Here is a 26,579-nt window from a genome sequence, read left to right as displayed (position 1 = left end):
TCATCCGCACACACACACACACACACACACACACGGCGAGAGAACGATGAGAGCAGAATTTCTTGCAGCACGTAGAGAAATCAAGCAAGAAACGGTTGCGCTGCTTTTCTCCTAAACCATCTGTGTGTGAGCAGCCCTGTTTATTCTCCGGTCTCCTAGCAATGCTTTCACTCTTCCTCCCCCTCGCAGAGTCTGATGCAATACTACACACACACACACACACACACACACACACACACACACACACACACACACACACACACACCATCTGGGCCGTAAACTCCTGCACCGAAACACTGACCCTCAGACTCAAACACACTCATGAGAAGAAAAGCGCCTGTATTTATATATGGTTTCTACAGTGCTTTCTACTATACACACACTTCTTAATTCCTGCTTTTGTGTATATTGAGTGCCGTTCTCATGTTGTTTTGTCTGCATTAATGAATCCTGGGATGGACGCCAATGAATCTCATTAATCTCCATGTTGAACAACCTCAAGACGGTTAAACCTCTTAAGCGAGGATTGCCATGTTCTCACAGCTTTGCCTATAGGAGGGTAAAAGGTTTATGATATATCTGCCGAGTTATGATGAGAGAGCAGAATTATGCACAGAAACAACCAATGACGTCAGAAATCAGGAACAACAAAGACAAACGGCTAAGAGTAAAAAGCATGAGCTGTACAATAAACAACTATTTACATTTATTAGTGCCGTCAAACGATTAATCGCTTAAAAGTTATGTGACATAATATATGTATGTAATTGTGTATATTTGAATACACACATGCATGTACATATTTAAGAATTTTTTTTATTAATATTAGGGCTGTCAAAAGATTAATCGCGATTAATCGCATCCAAAATAAAAGTTTGTGTTTACATAATATTTGTGTGTGTACTCTGTTAATTATTATTTAAATATAAATACACACACAAGCATGTATATGTTTAAGAGTTTTTTTTAATATATATATAAAACATTTATATTTATATATATTATAGATTATATAAATGTATATACATGCAAATATTTCTTAAATATATACATGAATGTGTGTGTATTTATATATAAATAATAATTAACAGAGTACACACACATATATTATGTAAACACAAACTTTTATTTTGGATGTGATTAATCGCGATTAATCTTTTGACAGCCCTAATATATATATAAAAAATATATATATTTGTAGTATAATATAATAAAGTATTAATATATAATTAATATATAAATATATACAGTATATACATGCATGTGTGCGTGTTCAAATATACAATAATTACACCCATATATTACGCAAACACAAACGTTTATTTTGGACGCGATTAATCGATTTGACTGCACTAAAATTTACACTAACATTTGTGCCCCTGGACCACAAAACCATTCATAAGTGTCATTAAAAAAAAATAATACGCTTGAATAAATAATCTTTCCATTGATGTATGGTTTGTTAGGACAATATTTGGCCGAACTATTTGAAAATCTGGAATCTGAGGGTGCAAAAAAATCGAAATATTGAGAAAATCGCCTTTAAAGTTGGACAAATGAAGTCCTTAGCAATGCATATTACTACTAATAATACATTTTTGATATATTTACGGCAGGAAGGGTTAGGGAACATGATCTTAATATCCTAATGATTTTTGGCATAAAAGAAATTTTTTTATAATTTTGACCCATACCATGTATTGTTGGCTATTGCCACAGATGAACGCACGACTGGTTTTTGTATTTTCACCAAAGACTTCTATATCAAAAGAAAGTCTATTAGTGTTGAACTGACCCAGTGAGCTTTTATAGAGAGCACAGGGATCGGTTTAAAGCATCTTAACCATCTTAAGACAAACGGTGTACTATAGGCCTTACTCAGGGTAGACGCCATTTTGAATTTAACATGGATAACGCAGACAGTCTTTACTGTATAAAGGTCCTAGATCACGTCATTTTCACAACTTTTAAAACAGTTTCAAGGAATTTGTGTTTTCTGAACACACTGTTTTCATTCCCGTCAAATTAAATATGGCGCTACCCTAATGCGTTCACACAGACGCGAATGATTTAGATTAGTTTAGATTAGTGCCGTCACTAACGATTATTTTTGATGATTTATGGAGCAATCGGATATTTTTTTATTGTAGCCTAATAAATAAAAAAGACCTAAGCTTTTAAAATGACTTAAATACATATATAATAACAACAACGAGGCAATATTTAATTCCAATACAGTATCAAAAGCAAGTAATCATATGTTTTACAGAACAACACTATTAGATTATTGATTATGTTATGTATATTATGTATGCAGAGGTGATTGTTGTTACACTTTACAGCAGATCAAATCCTTGTTTAATATCGAATTTAATTCAAATGTTCACATAATCTTTAATATTCATCCACTTGTTTATGATAGAAATGCTACATCTTTAACAAGATAATGTGGACATGCAAACGCAGACGTATTTAGAAAACATATTGTTGACGTAGGTTTATAAATGATTTACGTTACAAATCTGGAGAAATGGAGCATGCAGAGATAGTTTGAGACGCTCCACGCGTGTAAATGATAACAGTGCAACACTTCGCTATGAAACACGAAGCGCAACAGACTTTATAATATGCAATCCCAAATGCACGTTATTGGAAACCCCAACCAAAAAACCCAATACTATAGAGACTGAGTCCATGTGGATCAGCATTTACTGTGAACAGAGCTGCTCTGAGACACACATAACCTACACGCCTAAATAATTAAAGTGCATATATATTAAACCCGCAGGGCATACATTTATTGAATATACTGCATTCATTACATTTTAATTGAATCGCAGCCTTTGTGATTTCACAATATCACTATGCTATATGGTTTTAATATTTCGTGCAGCCTTAGAAAACATGTAAAACTTTCAATATTTTGCCAGTACCTCAACTCAACTCAATTCTGTTTTAAATATAGTACTCTAACGTAATCAAGGAACCATGACAGCCCTAGTTTAGATGTTTAATATCAAATAAAAGATCGCACCAACACAGCAAAGCAGAGCGATGTGAATATGCCGCTCTTACGACATCACTCGGGATAAACCGTACTCAATGGGCTGCTACTTAACAGCTTAGAAAGGTTATAGGAGGTTATGCCGGCAGAGTGTGTGTGTGTGTGTGTGTGTGTGTGTGTGGGGATATAAAAGCAGTTTTCCTCACCTTCTTCCCACCCTGCTTTTCCACCATGTCGGTGTTGAGTGGGAAGTCCTCCAGCTGGGGGGTTTTAGAACCCCCACCCTTGGGCATCGTTCAGCTATTGCCACGCCAAACCTCATTCACGCTTCCATCGCATCGTCATCGACCGTCTGTGAGACCGAGAGCAGAGAGAAGGGAAGGACACATTAGTACTGTCAAAGCTCCTTTAAGACATTTCACTCAACACATCTCCCTTTTTGGCTCATTTGCAAAACCATTTAATGCAATGGATCTTCGAAACAAACAGCATTTAGATACAGATTTCATTTCTCAACTGAGAAATTACATATATTAATGCTCTATACAACCAATCAATCTATAACTGCGCGTCTTGGACTATTTGGACATCGAGGAGAGTTTAAATCAGGTCAACTTTATGGTAATGAGCTATGACGCGGCTCGGCGGCAACCAATGGGAATGTTGATACGATCCCAGAGAACGAATCCTGTGGCGGGTTTGATAAGAAAGCACGCAACACTTATTTATAAGCAACATTTTCAGCGGCAATTCAATTAATTTGCTCAAAACAACCCCGATTTGACCAATCACATTAATGCTGCACTTCACCCAGGACAGTTATTGTAATGTAGGCTGCACACAAATTAACGTTAATATTAATTAACGACTGAGGCTAGCAAACGTCTCCTATAAACTGCATGTTAGCACTTTCTGGACACAAAAGCCTCACCACACAACCCTCTACAATGCGAGTAAATCACTCGCATATGCGAGTAAATCGTCACTCTGGGCGATTAAATAATATCTATCATTAGCCATTGGCTAATACATTCTCAGATTTTATTTGTGTGTATGTTAGATGCTAAGAATAAGTTTAGCATAAATATATTTTTACTCGCTGAACACTCTAAATGAGCGCTTCTCGTCAAGCGATCTATACGATTTCAAATCAGCTCATCTGACGTACCGTGAACTCTAGTGTGAAGTCGCTTTGCTGAGCGCGTTTCTCACACACACACACACACACACACACACACATGCACGCTCACACACACGCACGCGAGCGAGAGAGAGTCTTAAATACCACGCAAAATTGACACGCTACATATTAACAATATTCTGTTATATTTTCCTGTCAAAATAACGGAGTTAATTTGGAATTATTCCGCTTTTAAGAACAAGCAGAAGATATGCCGTTTTTTTCCGATAGTGGGCGGAACTAATGCACAAATGGTAATCAAATTTTTCCCTGTCCCTGTTTTTATTTCAGCAAATCAGTTTGAGCGAATGCTGTCAACATGATTAATATTCATGAACCCAGCAGCTCATCAATCCTTAGTGTGTTGTATATTGTTATTAGTAGTAGAATTTGTATAATTATTATTATTATTATCATCTTTCAATAATATAATATAATTACTATTATCTATTTTTTTACAGAAACACCAACAAAATCTTAAGCACCACATATGCATTAATACATGCTTTCCAACAGTTTTAGTTCTTATTACTACCGTTCTACCATTATATAGTGCTTGATTATCATATCATAAAACATAGTCTAATGTTAACTGATGTTAAGCGTGTACGTTCAGATATTTAAAAAGTTGTCATTTTACAAAGATACGGATACATTTGGTGGTATATATATATGCTGTCAAAAGATTAATCGCATCCAAAATAAAAGTTTGTGTTTACATAATATATGTGTGTGTACTGTTAATTATTATTTATTTATAAATACACACACATTCATGTATATATTTAAGAAATATTTGCATGTATATACTGTATATACATTTATATAATCTATAATATATATATAAATATGTTTTATATATAAAAATTATATATTTTTCTTAAATATATACATGCTTGTGTGTGTATTTATATATAAATAATAATTAACAGAGTACACACACATATATTATGTAAACACAAACTTTTATTTTGGATGCGATTAATCGCGATTAATCTTTTGACAGCCCTAATATATATATATATATATATATATATAAAAAATATATATATTTGTAGTATAATATAATAAAGTATATCAGTCTAGCAACTAAACAATAAAATTTACTAGCCAAAGGCAATTCTATTGCCAAGGTGTGTGTAGAGGGTTGCCACACAAATGGCTTTTAATTGGTTAATTTCGTTAGCAAACATGCAACTATAATTGTTAAGTTCTTTCGATCGATCTGTTTATTTACGGTCACATTTAAATGATTTCACGAGGTTAGCTTATACGGTTATACCCTACCTGTGGTCAGTCTGCACAAATGCTGATCAACATGATTGCTTTTCTTTGGCCGCTTTAAATAAAGTGCAAAAAAAGACCAAGCATAAGATTTACGTCAGAGCATCCATGAATCGCACAGTTAGATGATGTAAGAACAATATCAAAACTAGCACACTTCAAATTACAAAATGGCATTTAGCTGCATTTTATTTTCACTTCTCAATCTCCGGATTTAAATGAACACTAAAGCTTTCTAAAGGGAATCCCACATTTTAGTTGTTTCACAACAAATGACTTCCTTTTTGTAACTGACATGAACACAATCTTTAATTTACACCACAATCAAGTCAAAACGTTACATACTCGACAGCCGACAAATCGCTTCATTTATGTCTTCCTTTCTGAGGATGAGGTTGTAGACTAACTCTTAAGCAAACGAAATGATCGTAAGGACATAATTGACACATTCAATATATGTTTTAAACGCAACACCAACACGGTTCCAGAACTTGGATCGCTCCCCAGAATGCATTTGATCCGGTGGAGCAAGAAAACTATTACCAACACCAGCCAAGATTTTTATGTAGTCTGGCTTTGATTGCATTTCCACACCCCAGGTATTTGCAAATTTAAGCAAAACCTTACAATACCAGTATACATGCCTCTCGTTTACAATCCCCTAAAATCAAGCATGGCGATTCTAAAGCGTATAAACACGGTCACGTACACAGATCAGAGCTACCGGCAAAGCGAGAAGATAAAGATATAAAACACTAAAGCGTCTGAGTGAAGATTCATTATCACTGCAGGAGGAGATGCTGGAGGAGACACTAGAAGGAAAAAATCAATTGTTACAGTATTGCAGGAAGTATTGCAAACTCATGCAACCCATATCAATACAATGCAAGATTTGCATCAAGGCGTTGTTGGTATTTAGAACAAATGCATTGGTTTAATTTCATCTTTTTCTTCTCATTTGGGAGCATTTTTTATGCTGAACGTTCCCACAGCACTGCTGAAGAGTGAATTTAAATCAAGCATGTGAGTCCACATTATAACACACATTTATGTGCAAGCAACATCATAAAGGCAGAGGTGGACAGTAACAAAGTACATTTACTTGAGTACTGTACTTAAGTACACTTTTTGAGTATCTGTACTTTACTGAAGTATTATTTTTTAGAGAAACTTCACTGCAAAAAATGTTTTTCTTACTTAGTATTTTGTCTTGTTTTCAGTCCAAATATCTAAAAAAATCGTACATTAAGAAGCATTTACTAGACAAGCAAAAGTTTTTGTCTTGTTTTGGGGGAAAATAACTCAAAATTAAGTGAGTTTTGGCTTAAAATAAGCAAAATAATCTACCAATGGGGTAAGCAAAAGAATCTTAATTCAAACAGAAAACAAGATTATTTTTCTTACCCCATTGGCAGATTATTTTGCTTATTTTAAGCAAAAACTCACTTAATTTTGAGTTATTTTCCTCCAAAACAAGACAAAAACTTTTGCTTGTCTAGTAAATGCTTCTTAATGTAAGATTTTTTAGATATTTGGACTGAAAACAAGACAAAAATACTAAGTAAGAAAAGCATTTTTTGCAGTGTTTTACTTTAACTTCACTACATTTGAAAGACAAATATCGTACTTTTTACTCCACTACATTTCTATCAAGGTCCTCGAAGTCAAAAGTCGTTTCTGTAGCAGCTTCGCAAGTCAGTGGATGATTTTTTTTCTTCTTTAAAAGAAAGTAAAGATTTTTTTTGCAAAATGTAAATGTCTGGGAGAAAGAGAAGCATAGACATATGGATGAATCTGAGAAAGCATGATGGTTTTTGTGCCTCTGAGATGAGCACGAGACCTTAATAGAGCTTTCTTTTGTTTGTTTTTTTCGCACTTAAACAGACCAATACACACAAAATGTCAACATTTTCATTTTGGAAAGTATTCACGTAAACAAAGTTGATTATGTCTTAAGTGAACGTAAACAGTTGGGGGAATATCGGATGTGTATCAGTGTGTAGGATCTGTGCATTCTGCCTTAAAGGAACAGCAGCTTTGTAAAAAGCTTTGTAACTTTTAAGTATTTAAAGGAGTTTAAGGTGGTCGTATGGAGCATCACTAACTGGCTTAAACCAGCATGGAATAGCGTGCATTTATACAACAATGCAACAATAATAAAACAATGCATTGACATAAAAAAGGAAATTTACTTTGATACTTAAGTACTTTTAAAATACTTCTGTACTTTTACTTAAGTAAAAATAGTTTTAACAACTTTCACTTGTAACAGAGTAATATTTGACCAGTAGTACTTTTACTTTCACTCGAGTAATGGAGTTGTGTACTTTGTCTACCTCTGCATAAAGGGAACCATCACAATGAAATGCAAAACCCAAATGCTGTAAACATACACACGACAAGTGACAGACTAACACTTGAGAATGTATCAAAGTTAATTTAATCATAAAATTATGATTAATGACTAATATTACATGTTTATTGGAAATGTAACAGTGAAGCACTGAGCTTGAAGTGATATGCAGATAAAATTAACTTTTATTAACAACAGTAATGTGCAAAAACCTATTATGTATTATATGTACCTTATTAAATGTGCCACTGTTGTTCTATAGTCTCACACTGAACATCTTCAGTGATTATAGAGCAGCTCTTTACTTGCTTTCTGTGTAATTCAGGCACAACTTGAAGAAACGTCTTTGTTTTTCATGAGCCTTCGTGACTTCCTACTTTTGTCCATATATTAAAGAGTGGAAATGCCTAATAAGTCAATCAGTGCTCCTCTGCTGCCATCTACTGGTTATAGTGGACATTATGTATTTTTCAAATAAAAGTGCAAACACTGCAAAAAATGCTTTAGTATTTTTGTCTTGTTTTCAATCCAAATATCTAAAAAATCTTACATTAAGGGCATTTTCACACCTGAAAGTCCGCACCAAGGTCTGAACCGAAGTTCATGTTTTGATACATTTTATACATTGGGTTAGTTTTGGTTTGGTTTCACATTGTAATTATGCGAGCGCACTAAAGAACTGAACATGACACACTTGAGTCCACTCGTCTTCATCATGTGGGCGGCATCTGGACATTGATTGGTTTGTAAACGGACGTGTGTGTGACGTCAGCGTCTTTGACAAGAGTGAATGAACGGATGCATATCATTACCACTATTGAACAGTGAAGCATTGCTGGACTATTTTCTTCATGTAACGTTTAAAAGTGGACATTTCAAGCTTTATATACACATATTTCTCATGTTTGTGAGACGAGTATCTGCTGAGTTTCGGTTTATTTGAGACGCTCCAGTTCATGTGCAAAGCATGTGATCGCTCCCGCGATTATTGTCTGCTATAGACTATTTGCTTCTTATTTATTAAATCCAGCCAATTATCTGATTAAACGTCAAATTATACAAAACGAAATTCACATTAAAGAAAGGCTTTCTAAGCAAAATCATACACAATTTCTTTCAAAATAATTTCTGACCTTCTGTCTTCTGACATATTGCGCATCACTTTTCATAATCAATGTAGCATAGATGAAGTTTAAAAATAACATTATAATATTTAAACATAAACAGGAACTTCCTGTAAATGGTCTGAAAGTACGAACCATACAGAAAATACTTTCACACTAGAAACAAACCGAACCTTTGTTCAGTTTGATCCGGACCTCTTTTCGTCGGACCAAATTTCGTCTGTTTGGTCCGGACTTTGTCTTTTTTTGATTCGGACCAAACTGAAAAGTCCGAAAATCCGGACCAAACAAGGTGTGTGTGAAAGCGCCCTAAGAAGCATTTACTAGACAAGCAAAAGTTTTTGTCTTGTTTTTGGGGAAAATAACTCAAAATTAAGGGAGTTTTGGCTTAAAATAAGCAAAATAATCTGCTAATGGGGTAAGCAAAATAATCTTAATTCAAACAGAAAACAAGATTATTTATCTTACCCCATTGACAGATCATTTTAATCAAAAACTCCCTTAATTTTGAGTTATTTTCCCCCAAAACAAGACAAAAACTTTCGCTTGTCTAGTAAATGCTTCTCAATGTAAGATTTTGTAGATATTTGGACTGAAAACGACAAAAATACTTAGTAAGAAAAGCATTTTCTGCAGTTTTAGTTTCGTGTGCTGCTTCTCCTTCTCCTGCCCAGGAAAACTGGCCTCACCACGACTCTGGCGCCACAACCGTCCTATTCAAAGACTGCTATTTATATCTCCGGCTAACGTACCACACACACACAAGAGCAATACCGCTCTTCTGCTGTCCCATCCTCACCCCACAAAGCAGATCCACACCTCAAAGTGGTCCAAAGGTCAGACTCTAATGGGGATAAACAAATGTGGTGTGGGAGAGACACACAAACATGGGGTTGATGCATGTCCTAGAACAACACATGCCCAAACAGGTCCATCTCCAGATCAAAACAACCACAGGGCATGTGTGAATCCTGCATTTGGTGTTTCTTTTCCTGCAGAACGGCACCCAGAGAAGAAACACAATAACATCCATTCCAGAACCACGGCTCATTTCCTCTGCTTTCCAGCCCAATCAAAAGCTGCTGCGCATCTGCCATCAGTGCGGGTGCTTGTGTCAGACAAAGCGTGTTTTTTTGTGTTTTTCCGCCTGCAGCCAGCTGTAATTCATCACATATGAGGTCTACTTTTAGCACTGTACTCTCCTGGAGCAGACGGCACAAGGCCCAGGCTTAATCCTGACATCTCCCTGCATCCGTTTCCTGCTGCACAACCACACAACTGCAGCGAGAACACACACTGTGTGTGTGTGTAAGTGTGTACACATTCCCTGCAGCGGTCTTGCATGCGTCTGAATCCTGCCAGATTGATCAAGAACTTTCACCAAAGCGGACCTCCATTTTCAGCAGAAAAAGTCCTAGCCACTGAACGCCAGCCATGTTTTTTTTTCCTACTATGGAAGTCGATGGCTACTGTCAACTGTCCGGCTACCAACATCCATCAAAATATCTTACGTGTTCAACAGAGAGAAGCTCGTACGCAGGGCTCAACATTAACATTGTGATTTTTTTAAGGGGCAAGTGACAATAATTGTACTTGCCCGACGGACAAGTATCCTGATAAAACAAAAACTAACTAGGGAATCACCAAAGTTCAATAATGATTCTGCATTCAGTTAGTGTAAGTGGAGATCGATAGTGGATAATAATATGTATAATACATATTATTATAATAATAATAAACAAACTGACGTTAACAAGGTTGAGCTGTTGAGGCTCGCGCAGCCTCTCGAGGAGAAAATCGAAAACAAATGATAACTCAGTTAACATACACGGTTAAAATTGTGCAGTTTTTATATTTATAACATATGATACAGTTAAGCAACATCACACTAACAAGAGTGTTGTTTTCCTGAATACCATCACGACTGGAAATTACACAGATTTCATACGCCAGTTCCATAAACAATTGATTAACATTAAGTCCCTTACATTTTAGACGCAATATTGAGTGTTTTTGTTCCATTTCAGCAGCGAAAATAGTTCCAAACAAAGATCACAGCAGAACCATCACGCCTCTCACAGCAACAGTGTGTGTGTGTGTGTGTGTGTGTGTGTGTGTGTGTGTGTGTGTGTGTGTTAGTGAATGATTCAGTGTTTGAATGAATCGGTTGAATCAAAGATTCAATGATCTGTTCGTAAACGACCGCCTCATTCTTGAATGAATCAGCCGTTTGAACGAATCGACTCAATGATTCACTCATTAAGACGGTCACAGCGCCACCTACAGGCGGTTTAATTTCATCTTTCCAACATTTCTTATTTGTATATTCAAAAATATTTAAAATAATCTCATAACATTATTTAATGCAGTTGCAATTTTTCAGTGTAAATTATTTAATTCGATTGGTAACAGCCTATAGTGTCTTATTCTAATTTAAATTATAGATCAAATTTAAGAATATAAAAGGAAAGCTGAAGCATAGCCTATATTTAATAAGATTATGGAAAAATGCCCTTTATAAAAAGGTACAAATATGACAAATATGCATATTTAAATATGTCAAAGCTGATTAAACACTGGTGAGAATATTGCTTCACAATAGATTATATTTACAAAAGAAATCCGGACAAGCAAATGTTTTACTCGGACAAGTGAATGACAGATTTTCTTGTCCGAAGGACAAGTGTGTGAACCGGCTTAATGTCGAGCCCTGATCGTACGGATTTTGAACAACTTGAGTAAGTGAAGATTTTCGGGTGAGCTATCCCTTTAAGGCCTGTTCATGCTAAAAACGACAACAAACCGATAAAGATATCACCTGCGTCCGAGATTGAACACTTCTCTGCTATATAGAAGTCTTGTCACGATACTGGAATTTATAACTCCGATACGATACCTAAAAAAGTAACGATATTGATACCATTTTTGATAACACAGGGAAAAAACGCTGCATATACTGTCAAATAGATATTTTTAATATAATTTATTTTTTTTGTCTGTCTATTGAAAGTCTAGGAAATTAAAACTTTCTTCTGAAGAGATCACTTTATATGATAATGCTTTTAAGGGTTTTATCTAAGGCGGTCAAAAGATTAATCGCATCCAAAATAAAAGTTTGTGTTTACATAATATATGTGTGTGTATATATTTAAGAAATATTTGCATGTGTATACTGTATATATATTTATATAATCTATAATATATATATAAATATAAATGTTTTATATATAAAAATAATATTTTTTTCTTAAATATATACATGCTTGTGTGTGTATTTATATATAAATAATAATTAACAGAGTACACACACATATATTATGTAAACACAAACTTTTATTTTGGATGCGATTAATCGCGATTAATCTTTTGACAGCCCTAGTTTTATCATATATAAACATTGATCAATTACCATTACAAAGATCTCACAAAAATGTGCTAACTAATTGTGTTGCAATAGCTTACATACAGCACAAGAAAGCTTGATTTCAAATAGAATTTAAAAAGGCGAGTAAACTGTAATAAAGTAAGAACAAAAACAACAAACAAAGACCTCCACTGCATCTTTTTTTCTGAGAGTGTATGGATATTTTTAATATTCTCATGATTTGTCAGCAGGTTTATTAGACTGCTGTCACTTTAAGAGCTGACGCACGGATCCATTACACTGATACACATGCGTTTTCTTTCTGTTTACCTTCACTTTAAACAGATCTGATTGTGTTTACGTGAATACTCGTGGCATTTTGACAATATTTCGTGTGTATTTGACTGTTTAAGTGCAATAAGCAGAGAAAACGAGCTAAATTTAGGCGGCTTTATGTGAGTTTGAGCACAAAATTTGCTGGAATGCAACAATATTCATCTGAAGCTAATAAAGCGAGCGAGTGAGTCAGTGGAGGCGGGTTTGAGATGAGAGTAAGAAAGTGCATAATTGTGATACATATCTCTAGTCTTCAATAGAGTGATCACAGGCTGTGTTTCCCCGCTCGATGATGGGCAGATGGACAGGGCTTGTTAGTGGATGGCTGGCTCTGGGTCATGGGATTAATCTGGGAGGAATGTAGGCCCTCAGTCTGCTGAGGCTGACCCTGGGTCAGTGCTTAGACAGCTTCCTCCTGCCTGCTGATGGTGCAGTCCTGCCTTCGCTCGGCCCAGGAACACAAAGCTCCCTCTAATCTCCTGCTTCCACCAGACCCTGGCACACACACATCTGCATACTACACAGATTTGGATGGGAAACCAGCAAAACATGGCAAAACATGGTTCTCTCAGAGAAAAATGAGACTCGAAGAGACGCTTTTCTCAAAACTATAGGTTTGCGGCATGACGTGCTCACACAAATGCAGATCTACAGCCAGAAAAGACTGAATAATGCACGTTCAAATCTGTATTTTCACATTTGAGATGGAGCCTTTAGTAGGGCTGGGATGTTTGGTGATTGGCACAAATATCGATTTCAATCTTGATTCAGTATCAATTCGTTTGTATATATCCTACTGTACATAAGTACAAATATTTTAAACTTTTATTGGGTTAAATCATATTTGCTTGCATTCATTTATATTCACTCGTGTTTGCTTAGATAAGTATCATTAAAAATATTAGGATGCAAGTTTTTTTAAATTTCCCATTTAAAGAAATCTAGTGTTTGATCATGTCTAAATATGCATTCAAATGCAAAACCTAAAAATAAGTAAGTTATGATCTGTAATACTTTTTTGAGCAGCCAGACTAGATACATGTATATTTATTAAAAGGCCATACAAACACCTAGTAGGTAAAAACGTGGCTTTATAAATGAAAATGATTATTTTTCCAGACACAAAATGACTCTAATTTGCCTTTTTGCATTGGAATTCTCTATTTTAACCTTAATTACTACACTAATTGTAAGTAGGGCTGTCAAAAGATTAATCGCGATTAATCACATCCAACATAAAAGTTTGTGTTTACATAATATATGTGTGTGTACTCTGTTAATTATTATTTATATATAAAAACACACAAGCATGTATATATTTAAGAAAGAAATATTTTTTATATATAAAACATTTATATTTATATATATTATAGATTATATAAATGTATATACATGCAAATATTTCTTAAATATATACATGAATGTGTGTGTATTTATACATAAATAATAATTAACAGAGTACACACACATATTATGTAAACTTTTATTTTGGATGCGATTAATCGCGATGAATCTTTTGACAGCCCTAATTGTAATATAAATAATAATACAAATATGTGGTCATTAATGGACCATAATTATTGCACAAATAGCAGGCCTATTTAGTACCAAAAGAAGTCCTCAAAATATTCAATAAATATTATTTATTTAATTGAAACTAATTGTGTTTTGAAGGATTTTGATCTACATTGCCCCACCCTAGAGTCACATGTCAGGGTGTGTATAGTACAGTTACTGTGTCAGCACATATGGCCATTACAGCACATCCTGTTGGCAAAGCCTTCAACCTGCCAGCATGGCGGAGAATAAATGACTCCGCACCTCTAACAAATATTTCTCCATCCATCCATCAATAGCTCCAGTACTGTAGCTCCTCTCTCCGCGGTCAAACTGGGGCCAGCTCAGTCCAGCTCTTCCTCATTCCTCACACAATCACTGCTGCTGCACAGTAGGACTATTATGGGCTGCTTTGGTAACGGTGCCTCCTGCTGGGATAAAAGGGCCCACAGCCCCCTCGCTCTGCACCATGGTAACACAGTTCTGTCATCACGTCCACTGGTATTTAGTGCAGCTGTCTGTCAGCGGAAAACAACGTGTGTGTGTGTGTGTGTGTGTGTGTGTGTACGTCACATGAGCTCAGGTCTATTTCCTGGAGTCTACAGTGGAGGTGAAATACTCACAAACAGACCAATCACAGTGAAATAAGGTCCACTGTAGAGTTAGACCGATATATCGACCGATATTTGCGATTTTTACGTGTATCGGCCGAAATTTGCGATTTTTACGTGTATCGGCCGATATTTTTTTCCCTGCATTATTTACAGATTATTATTCACCGTCTTCAAACTCTCTCGCTCTCCCTCGCGCATATTAATCAAAATCAATTGAGAATTGACACGATGGTAAAAGGTGGAAAGACTGAAGTTTCACGTGGAGCATTGGGAGATTTTCTCCTGAATTACCGCTGGTGTTTCTACAAGAGATTAAGTGAAGTGCACCTACACTCTAAACAATGCTGGGTTAAAAATAACCCAAGTTGGGTTGAAAATTGACTAACCCAGCAATTGGGTTGTTTTAAGCAAACATTTAACCCAACCGCTGGGTCAAAACAACCCAATCGCTGAGTCAAAACAACCCAATCGCTGGGTCAAAACAACCCAATCGCTGGGTCAAAACAACCAAATTGCTGGGTTAGTCCATATTCAACCCAATTTGGGTTATTTTTAACCCAGCATTTTTTAGAGTGTAAACTATCCCTTTAACTGTAGTTTTATGCGCAGTGCAGTGACTAGTAATTTGCAGCTAATAGAGAAGTTGACGTTTATTACGTCCTACTGTACATTTACTAGCGATACAACATCAAATATAGAACATTTATTCACATGACCAACGCGCTAATAATCCATAAACCGTAACCGTAACTAGCATAAAACTTTAAAAGTAATTAAAGGTGAGGTGGCTTGTGTGAGTTAGCCGCTACACTTCCTCCAATGGTAAGAGATTCACACCCTCTCATCTCCCTATAGGTACATTGAGGACTTGTTCAAACCAATCAGCTTTCAGTTGGCTCGCATAACTAATGACCTTAGGCACCTTAACACATGCTTGTTTGCTGCATCAGGAACATGGGCCGTGATGGAGGCTGGATGGTGTCCAGGAGAGCATCTTAATGTACTGTAACAGCCTATTTACATTTCATATAAGAGCGGCCGGCCCTGTTTGGTGTGCAAATAGAGCATCTCTGAGGCCAGCCGGGCCCACTGCCGTTTCCAGGCAACCGCGGGATGGGATGGATGAGCAGCCCCTGACCCACACCAATTCATTTGATTAGAGGCTTTTGTGCCGAGAGGAAAGAAGACAAACAAGTGGAGGAGAGGCGGCAAGCCACGCTTTTATTATCTCGTGACGTGAGGAGGCTGTATATGCACTGTTGTTCCCTTAAAACACACACACAGTAAAGATGGCAGTGCTGTAGTGGGAGGAGTGGGATATTCTGGGATGTCGTTGCTAATGAGGAGGACCAAATGGAAGAAACACCTGCAGAATTACAAAGAAAGGCTCAGTAGATTTCCACAGAACTCAAAGCCATCACACCCTGGTTTTTCTAAGTAAAAGGTCGGCGAATTTGATAACGATAATAACTTCAGCACTGATTTAACATTGCTTAACTATTTCTTTAGTCCTGTGCAGGACCTAGAGCTCGAATTCAAACATCCACGTGATCTTATTCCTAAATTCTGTGTATTAAACCTTTAACCGGAGCATTTAGATCTGCATTGGCGCTGATCGCCATCATGTATAGATATGAAACAATCATTATCTTATAATCTTTCAGATCATCACAAGTACTGAGATAAGTTATTAGTTTGGATATTGGTCATTGAATCATTCACTCAAGAGATTCGTTTAAAAACACTGATTCATCCAGTAATGAAACAAGTGAAGTCTTTATGAGTGAGTCATTGAATCATTCACTCAAGAGATTCGTTTAAAAACACTGATTCATCCAGTAATGAAACAAGTCTTTATGAGTGAGTCATTGAATCATTCACTCAAGAGATTCGTTTAAAAACACTGATTCATCCAGTAATGAAACAAGTGAAGTCTTTATGAGTGAGTCATTGAATCATTCACTCAAGAGATTCGTTTAAAAACACTGATTCATCCAGTAATGAAACAAGTCTTTATGAGTGAGTCATTGAATCATTCATTCAAGAGATTTGTTTAAAAACGCTGATTCATCCAGTAATGGAACAAGTCTTTATGAGTGAGTCATTGAATCATTCACTCAAAAGATTTGTTTAAAAATGCTGATTCATCCAGTAATGGAACAAGTCTTTATGAGTGAGTCATTGAATCATTCACTCAAAAGATTTGTTTAAAAACACTGATTCATCCAGTAATGAAACAAGTCTTTAATGAGTGAGTCATTGAATCATTCATTCAAGAGATTTGTTCAAAAACGCTGATTCATCCAGTAATGAAACAAGTGAAGTATTTATGAGTGAGTCATTGAATCATTCATTCAAGAGATTTGTTCAAAAACGCTGATTCATCCAGTAATGAAACAAGTGAAGTATTTATGAGTGAGTCATTGAATCATTCATACAAGAGACTCGTTTAAAAACGCTGATTCATCCAGTAATGGAACAAGTCTTTATGAGTGAGTCATTGAATCATTCACTCAAGAGATTTGTTCAAAAACGCTGATTCATCCAGTAATGAAACAAGTCTTTATGAGTGAGTCATTGAATCATTCACTCAAGAGATTTGTTCAAAAACGCTGATTAATCCAGTAATGAAACAAGTGAAGTCTTTATGAGTGAGTCATTGAATCATTCATTCAAGAGATTTGTTTAAAATCACTGATTCATCCAGTAATGGAACAAGTCTTTATGAGTGAGTCACTGAATCATTCATTCATCAAAGAATCAACACTGATAAACACTATAATAATTGAGCATGAAATCCTCATATGAGAATGATTAGTGAAAGATCATGAAGGCTGGAGTAATGATGATAAATTCAGCTTTGATCACAGGAATAAATTACATTTTAAAACAATAATACTATTGTATTTTTAATAAAATAAAGGCAGCCTTGGTGAGCAGAAGAGACTTCTAAAAACATTATGAAAATTCACTATGTGTGTAGAACAAAACGTCAAAGCATCATCAAGTTATGTTTAGCACAGGCTTTATTGTACACACACATGTAAAAATCCCCAATATATTGCACCTCATAGGTAAGTCTGGAAAGGGTTTGAGCCACTTTAATGCGATTAAAAGTCGGGGCTGCTCTCATGGAAATAGACCAAATCTGCACAACTTCAATTTTGGTCATTAAAATGCATTCCAAAGATTTCGCCCAAATAATCAATATGGAAAATGTACGGCAGATTCAATGCGGCCCAACAACCGAGGCGAACTCAAATCACAACTGGAGCTCGGTTTTCTCAAAAACAGAGCCTCTGACTCATCACTCTCTCCCTCTTTCCGGACATGTTCTCTCTTTATCTCCTTCTCCATCGCTCTGCTCCTCCTCTTCTGTTTCACATGCAGAAATACATCCGACTATCTCACAGACGACCAGAGAAATGGGGGAGATCATAGCGCGCCGGCTGACTGACACACACACACACACACACACACACACACACACACACACACACACACACACACACACACACACACGTCCTGTTACCTAGCAACGCATGAGCCGGGGCACGTGCTTCAGAGCAAAGCGAGAGAGGAGGTGGGCAAGGGTGCTAATGAACGTGTGGACGTATATATGCATGTGTGGAAAGCCATTCTCAACCTTTTGCGAGGACGACTTTCCAATCTTAATTCTGCTCACATCTGGTATTCACAACATCAGTCTCGTGATGCTGGTACTCGCGGAGAAATTATTCAAAGTTATGCAGTCCTAATGCTACATACTGCTACGACACACACGCCTCAAAATACTCTAGTATTATTGTAAATACTACACAATTTTCACTCGCATTTAAGACTAAAAATAAGATTGAACATCTTAAATGTAAGATCACAAGTCTTCAATATCTAAAATGGTATATGATCATTTTAAGGCGTCTTATATTTTAGGGTGATAGTGCCTAATGTGATTATTAAACTTCATTAAATAAATGTGAGCACTTCACGTTTCACAGCCTGAAGGTGGCGCTGTTTTGCGTTCATTTATGCCAATTAATTAATGCGGATCAATACTTTACGGTGTTTATACTGTAATATGTTGTATACAGTTGTAAGAATGCATATTATATCATACTTTATCTGAATTTGAATGAGCTCCTGCAATAATAAAGCATTGACATTTCAAAATAAGAGTCCTTGTGTATTTCAGGCTTGTTTATTAAATAAAAGTCACGCCGTTTGTATAATTTACACATCGGTTATTATTTGGTTACACAAACTGTATGTAATTTAATTTCTTTTAATTTAAAATAACTATTGTAGCTTCTGTCTGGGACGCCCCGTCACAGGAACGTTATTAAATATATAGATTTTTACTAGTAATAAAAACTAAAAGCATAAAACAATCTCTTTACTTGAAATACATAAATGTTAACTGCCATAAAATATGAAAAACTTATATTTAAATTAAAACTTAATTTTTATTTCGTTTGATTAACCTGATGAACCAAAAACTGACTTTTTTTAAAATAAACTAAACAACAGAATTACTAAAAAAAGTATCGAAAGTAGAATTAAATTGAATTCAAAATATTAATATTTTTTTTAGATACTCTCTGTTTTAGATACTAAAATAACACTAGTATGGCAAAATCTGTTGCAGTGTTTTATATTTATATATGCAGAAATAGTTGCGCCCCGACATTTTTCAACCTAGAAGCACAGGTGCACCTTGGGAAAAAAAGTAAGAACGCTATGAAATATATAGATTTTTACTAGCATCAGTGTTTTTATGGTTTTAGTTTTTGTTAACTATAATAACAATCTCTTTACTTGAAATAAATAAATGACAACTGATATGAAATAAAATATAAAAAACTTAAACTTTTCTTATTTTTATTTAGTTTAATTAACCTGATGAACCAAAAACTTTTTTTTTTAAAATAAACTAAACAAAACAAAACAAAAAAAATATCGTAATATTCAAAATATTAATAAAAACAATTTTAGATACTAAAATAACACTAGTATGGCAAAATCTGTTGCAGTGTTTTATATTTATATATTCAGAAATAGTTGCGCCCCAACATTTTTCAACTTAGGAGCACAGGTGCACCTTGGGAAAAAAAGTAAGAACGTTATTAAATATATCGATTTTTACTAGTATCGGTGTTATTATAGTTAACAAAAACCATAAAAACAATCTCTTTACTTGAAATAAATAAATGTTAACTGACATGATATAAAATATAAAAAACTTAAACTTTTCTTATTATTATTTAGTTTAATTAACCTGATGTACCAAAAACGGACTTAAAAAAAAAAACTAAACAAAACAACACTTACTAAAAAAAATTATTCAAAATATGAATAAAAACTATTTTAGATACTAAAATAACACTAATATGGCAAAATCTGTTGCAGTGTTTTATATTTATATATTCAGAAATAGTTGCGCCCCAACATTTTTCAACTTAGGAGCACATGTGCACCTTCGGAAAAAAAGTAAGAATGTTATTAAATATATCGATTTTTACTAGTATCAGTGTTATTGTAGTTAACAAAAACCATAAAAAAAATCGCATTACTTAAAATAAATAAATGTTAACTGCCATAAAATAAAATATAAAACTGACTTTTTTTTCAAATAAACAAAACAAAACAACAGAATTACTAAAAATTATCAAAATATTCAAAATATTAATAAAAACCATTTTAGATACTAAAATAACACTAGTATGGAAAAATCTGTTGCAGTGTTTTATATTTATATATGCAGAAATAATTGCGCCCCAAAATATTTCAACTTAGGAGCACAGGTGCACCATGGGATAAAAAAGTAAGCGTCAAACCCTGCAACAGAAATCACAAAGCACTATTCTTTGCTCCACCCAAAGTTTAAATAAAATGAACGAGAATGACTTAACCTCTCATTTTTTTGTTCTGGATTCTTGTGAATTAGCTCAACCCTTTGGGTTAGCAGAATAAAGCCTTCGTGTTGCCACGCTCAATGGCTTGATATGAAATGACGGAGGTATTGTGACAACCCTATTTGCGTCTGTCATATTCCAGTGCATTTGTATGCAGGGCTGATGTGATGTGTTGGTAAATCAAGGAAACATCCCAACACGAGAGCTGATTGTTAGAATAATAACATTCCTCCCCACTGATTTTCAAGGCAAATGCCTGTGGCGGCTTATGTAAGCATCGTGCACATCAGCTAGTGATTTTATATGCCTGGTTGTAGGTTAATCCTACAGTGAATCTACAGCCGCCATGTTGTGGAAAAGCTAGATAACAATCAGGGAGGCCTGCATCTCAGAGAGAAGAAAAAACCCTAAACACACACAGAGTCCACAGCTACGGTCAGCCAAACCACTTTCCCTCAGAGACTTCTTGCAAAATGTGAATGGTTTTCATCACTCACGCCTGGCTGCGAAGCCAAAACAACAAACGGTAAGCATGTTTACAATGGCCGTCTAAATGCTTTTAAACGAGCGCTGCGTGTATGAGAGCTCTTATCCAATGAGAGAGGCTTGCACATTGATGGAAGTGTGTGTTATATTTTCCTTTCCAGTGCTGGAAATGTGAATTAGGGATGCACCGATATGAACATTTTGGCCGATAATTCGAATCTAAATCCATCTGAAGGATATACTTCATTATTTATCAGCTTTAATATATCCGGCAATTTTTTTATTGGGACGATAACATAAAAAATTAACATATATATCGGCTGATACCGATATGATGACCGATATATTGTGCATCCCTAATTAAAATGTTTTATATGTTCTTTTATAAACTACCAAAACAGTAGAGATGTATAAGCATATCAGTTATCAATCATATTAAATCATTAGTGGCTGTAAGTAGGGATGCACTGATATTAACATTTTGTCCGATACCGATACTTCTTTATATTTGAAAGCCGATAAATCTAAATCCAAGTTTTTATAATCATTTTTGAGAGCCTGATTACAAAAACAAAACTCTTACTATTAAAATCCATGTCTCAAACACACAATTATGATGTTTTTATTATAGTTTTATGTAGCCGATATGACAGATTTGCGCTTGGAACTGTATTTTCCTTTTTTGAAGTGTTTTTAATTATATTTTAAGCAATTCAAACCCATCAGTGACATCTGAAGTGTCTCAGCTGAAGGAAATAATACATTATTTATCAGCTTTAATATATCGGACAGATTTTTCATTTGGCCGATAACATTTAAAATGAACATATATCGGCTGATACCGATATGATGACCGATATATCGGACATCCCTAATTAAAATGTTCTCACTTAGAGCAAAATAAGTTTGGTTCTTTTATAAACTACCAAAACAGTAGAGATGTATAATCATATCAGTTATTAATCATATTAAATCATTAGTGGCTGTTAGTAGGGATGCACTGATATTAACATTTTGGCCGATATGATAACCGATAATTCTTTATATTTGAAAGCCGATAACCGATATATCGGCCGATAAATCTAAATTTTTATACTATTTTTGAGATCCTAAGTACAAAAACAAAACTTTCACTATTAACATCTGTGTCTCAAACACAATTATGATGTTTTTATTATAGTTTTATGTAGCCGATATGACAGATTTGCGCTTGCAACTGTATTTTCCTTTTTTTTTTAAGTGTTTTTAATCATATTTTAAGCAATTCAAACCCATCAGTGACATCTGAAGTGTCTCAGCTGAAGGAAATAATACATTATTTATCAGCTTTAATATATCGGACACTTTTTTATTGGGCCGATAACATTAAAAATGAAAAGATATGGTCTGATATCGATATCTCGTGCATCCCTGATGTGACTCCTCCAGTGAGAGGGCAGATGGAGGGATAACAGGAGGAGGAGGGTCCCTGCATACATACTCAGGGTCTAAAATTAACTTTTTGCCACATCTGTCAATGTTAAGTGAATTGAGAAAATGTATTGTCCATTAGGGTTGAGACAGTGCCAGCATTTCAGTTTGACACCAATACCAGTGAAGTTCTCCAAACACATTTCAATATTGACGTGAAATATAATAATAATAATAATAATAATAATAATAATATCAGGTTTTCTGCAGATTTTATGAAGGTAAAGACTTAAGACCTTTTTAAGTAACAAAAATTTTAACAATACATCAATATGTTCTCTAAATGTAGATTTTTAAGGAGAAACACTTCCAACAGATATCAGTTTACTAAAAAAAAAAAAGCTTTAAATCAGCTCAAAACCACTACAGACAACATATACTCACATGTTTATCACTTTTAGCAGTGCTTTATGAAATTTCAAAGGGTTTCCTGTAAAATGACACCTGAAGTGTGTATTTAGAGACACTGTATGTGTGTATGGGAAGCTTTTCCATTTGGGTCGGACAAATCCTGGTGGAAATGGTCCCAGAGCTTAAGAGGTTAAAAGGTAAATGAAATATCAAAATAAAATAAGCTTTCTGGACAAGGAAAATATGAAGTATAAGTTTAGGGCTTTGGGTCATTTTGACTGCAAAACTGAGCTGGATGATGACATCACTGCTTTATGGCTGAAGTGAACTTGATGAATTTTACACAGATATTGAACTAAACAGTCAACATTGAACTGACTTCAGCTGACAGCAGCATTATTGTCCTGTTTATCACTGTGAAGCTGCTTTGAAACTACTGGTACTGTATAAATGAAGGGGACTTGACATCAGATTCAAGTATGAACCAGTCACAGTAGAAGAACAATACACAAATAAACAAAGCGAGCAGGCAGAACTGCCATTCAGAAGGAGATATGGAGGCCACTGAAGTGAAAGCTCAAAGTTTATGAGTTATAACATCTCAGTGTTTTATTGCGATGAATGTAGGCCTGTCGCGATTGGTCGATACAATCGACGCTGATAATTAGTCGACGTCAATATTTAAAGTCGACTTGGTAAGTTGGGTACGATATGAAATTATATTATTACCGGTACTTTGAAAATGACAGCACTCTAATAAGAGCAGTATTTCTTAATCTGCGTGTGTGTGTGTGTGTGTGTGTGTGTGTGTGTGTGTGTGTGACAGCAGGAGTGAGGACGTGTGTGTGAGCGTTCACTAAACAATGGAAGCACAACAGTCAAATTTATACGCCAGTTTCGCAGATTATTGGCTTTGAATGGTAAAAAATATGTACAAATGCACGTCCTGGCAAGTATTCGGGTAAACGCAGTTTGATGTGTCTTTAGTGAACGTATACAGAGTTTTTATCACTAAAACGATGATAAAACAATGAATAGTAAGTTCTGTCACATTATTCAATTACTTTGACTGTTTTTTGCCATGGTATGGATTCAGTAATTTATCGTTATTGCGGTATTTTAGTCTGGTATCGTATCGAAGTCATAATGTTGGTATTGTGACAACACTATTCCATATAAAAAGTATTTGCTGATATTCTATTTTTTTGTTATGTTGGTTTACAAAATGTATACCTTTTTACATTTTTACTCTTTTAGTTTTACATTTTGTCAAGGGCTTGTTTACATTTATACTTTTTTATAGTTCACTACTGAAGGCCAATGTTGTCAGTTAAATTAAATGTTTGTAAATAAAATTGTTGAAAATTATAGCGATAAATTAGTTGATAGATTAACTGATTAATCGATAAATTAGTCGATAGATTAATTGATTAATCGATAAAGTAGCCGCTAGTTTAATTGATTAATCGATAAATCAGTTGATAGATTAATTGATTAATCGATAAGTCAGTCGATAGATTAATTGACTAATCTACAAATTAGTCGATAGATTAATTGGTTAATCAATAAATTAGTCGATAGATGAATTGATAAACCAGGTGATAGGTTAATTGGTTAATCAATAAATTAGTTGATAGATTAACTGATTAATCGATAAAGTAGCCGATAGTTTAATTGATTAATCGATAAATCAGTCGATAGATTAATTGATTAATCGATAAATCAGTCGATAGATTAATTGATTAATCGATAAATTAGTCGATAGATTAATTGATAAACCAGGTGATAGGTTAATTGGTTAATCAATAAATTAGTTGATAGATTAACTGATTAATTGATAAAACAGATAGGCTAATTGATTAATCGATAAATTAGTCGATAGATCAGTCGATGAAGTGTCAAATTAGTCGATAGATTATTAGATTAATCGCTAAATTAGTCGATAGATTAATTGATTAGTCGCTAAATTAGTCGATAGATTAATTGATTGACAAACTAGTCGATAGATTAATAGATTTATCGATAAATTAGTCGGTAGATCAATAGATAAAGTGACAAATTAGTCTATAGATTAATCGATTAACCGAGGAATTAGTCGATAGATTCATTGATCAATCGATAAATTAGTCGATATAAAAATAGTGGTTAGCGGCAGCCCTAGATGAATGTGGATCTAGAGTGACAAGTTGCATAGTTTCGGATAAGCCCGTTTAGACTACCGGTATCTGAATCAGGAGCACTTATGCATGTGCTCACGCTGGTATGAAACAAACAGATCCGAGGAACATAAGAGCCAAAAAAAAGGGGATTTGGGCAGCCAATAATTCAACTGAACGCCTGTATAATTCGACTGCTGTCCACATCGGCTGATGCCCCTGGTTAGCTGGCATTCATGGGACTCAAGAGTATCAAAGTAAAACCAGAGTTATTTAAACAAACTGTATAAAGATCTTGATCGTTCCATCTCCTGATGGGAAAAAGGCATGTAAAGCAAAGACTGGGTCCAGGTGAGAGTTGATGAAGTGAAAGCCCACAGGTGTCAAGAGCGCCTGTCATCTGTACCCCGAGGCTAGCCCGCGGGCACACGGTCAGACTTCAACACACACACACTCACAAACAACCAATCACACACACACACACACTTTAAGACTGCAGCACTTCTCAAATAAAAGGTTATATGACTGCGCTGCAATGCTCTCCGCTATCGGTCACATGGCTTCATGAGGAACACACTAGCTTTAGTTAACTATTTAGTGTGCTAACAGAACAGCTGGACTGTCAGCATGTTAACTACACGTATAAATCTTAACCCCTTCAGTGTCGCTTTTGGTTTGTCTTCAATGGTGAATTAGTGTTACTGAGACTAAACAGGAGAGATTGAAGTGACTCTAAAGGGCTTTCACACTTGAAATAGTTAACCCTGGGTTATCTTTATTCACGTTTCACACTGCTCACACTATACCCGGAGTTAACAGCTCATCCTGGGTGTGCATAAGATGCCGTTTCGTACATACCTAAACCCCGGGTTAAAGTCTGTGTTTGCTGTGTCAGTGTTACTGACTGGGCTCATTGATGGACGTTCTTCTGAGGGAACTTTTCAAAGGTAAGAATGAAACGTGGTCTTTGTGTGGTTGAATATTCACAACTAGTCTGCAATTTGATGTAGTGTACAGCTCTACTTAGGGCTGGGCGATATGGCTGAAAACTGTATCACGATATAAGCGTTTCATATCGGTCGATAATTATTAATATTTTTATGACCTATTTAAAATAAGGACCAGGAGAAACATTTTACATTTAAACTTATTTTTCAACCTCTGATTATAATCCCCTCAGTTATAAAGGCAGAAATGTCAACACAAGCATGGAAACATTCAAATAATTAAAATATAAACATAAGTCTAAAATTACAATGAACACTTAATTACCGTAAAACTTCAAATAATAGCCCGGGCTTCTATTTACCCAAATCGCCGAACTGCACCGGCTTGTATTTGAAACAGGCGTCTATAAGAGACAGGCCTTTAATTTAGTGTGGATATGT

General features: G+C 35.1%; 1 protein-coding gene across 4 annotated transcripts in view; it reads right to left on the bottom strand.

Annotated features, from left to right (window-relative positions):
* Positions 1-26,579, bottom strand: part of ankrd11 (ankyrin repeat domain 11) — a 211,552-nt gene that overhangs the window by 42,845 nt on the left and 142,128 nt on the right. For all 4 annotated transcript variants that reach the window (XM_079805988.1, XM_079805990.1, XM_079805989.1 and 1 more), the window contains exon 3: positions 3,211-3,356. In XM_079805988.1, the coding sequence (XP_079662114.1) occupies positions 3,211-3,297 (87 nt within the window). In that variant the 5' untranslated portion in view covers positions 3,298-3,356. The remainder of the gene's footprint in view (positions 1-3,210; positions 3,357-26,579) is intronic.

This window comes from Gobio gobio (assembly GCF_949357685.1).
Source record: "Gobio gobio genome assembly, chromosome: 2".
In the NCBI taxonomy this organism is placed as follows: Eukaryota; Metazoa; Chordata; class Actinopteri; order Cypriniformes; family Gobionidae; genus Gobio; species Gobio gobio.
Note: the sequence above shows the minus strand (reverse complement) of the source record. Positions and strands in the feature narration are given on the sequence as shown.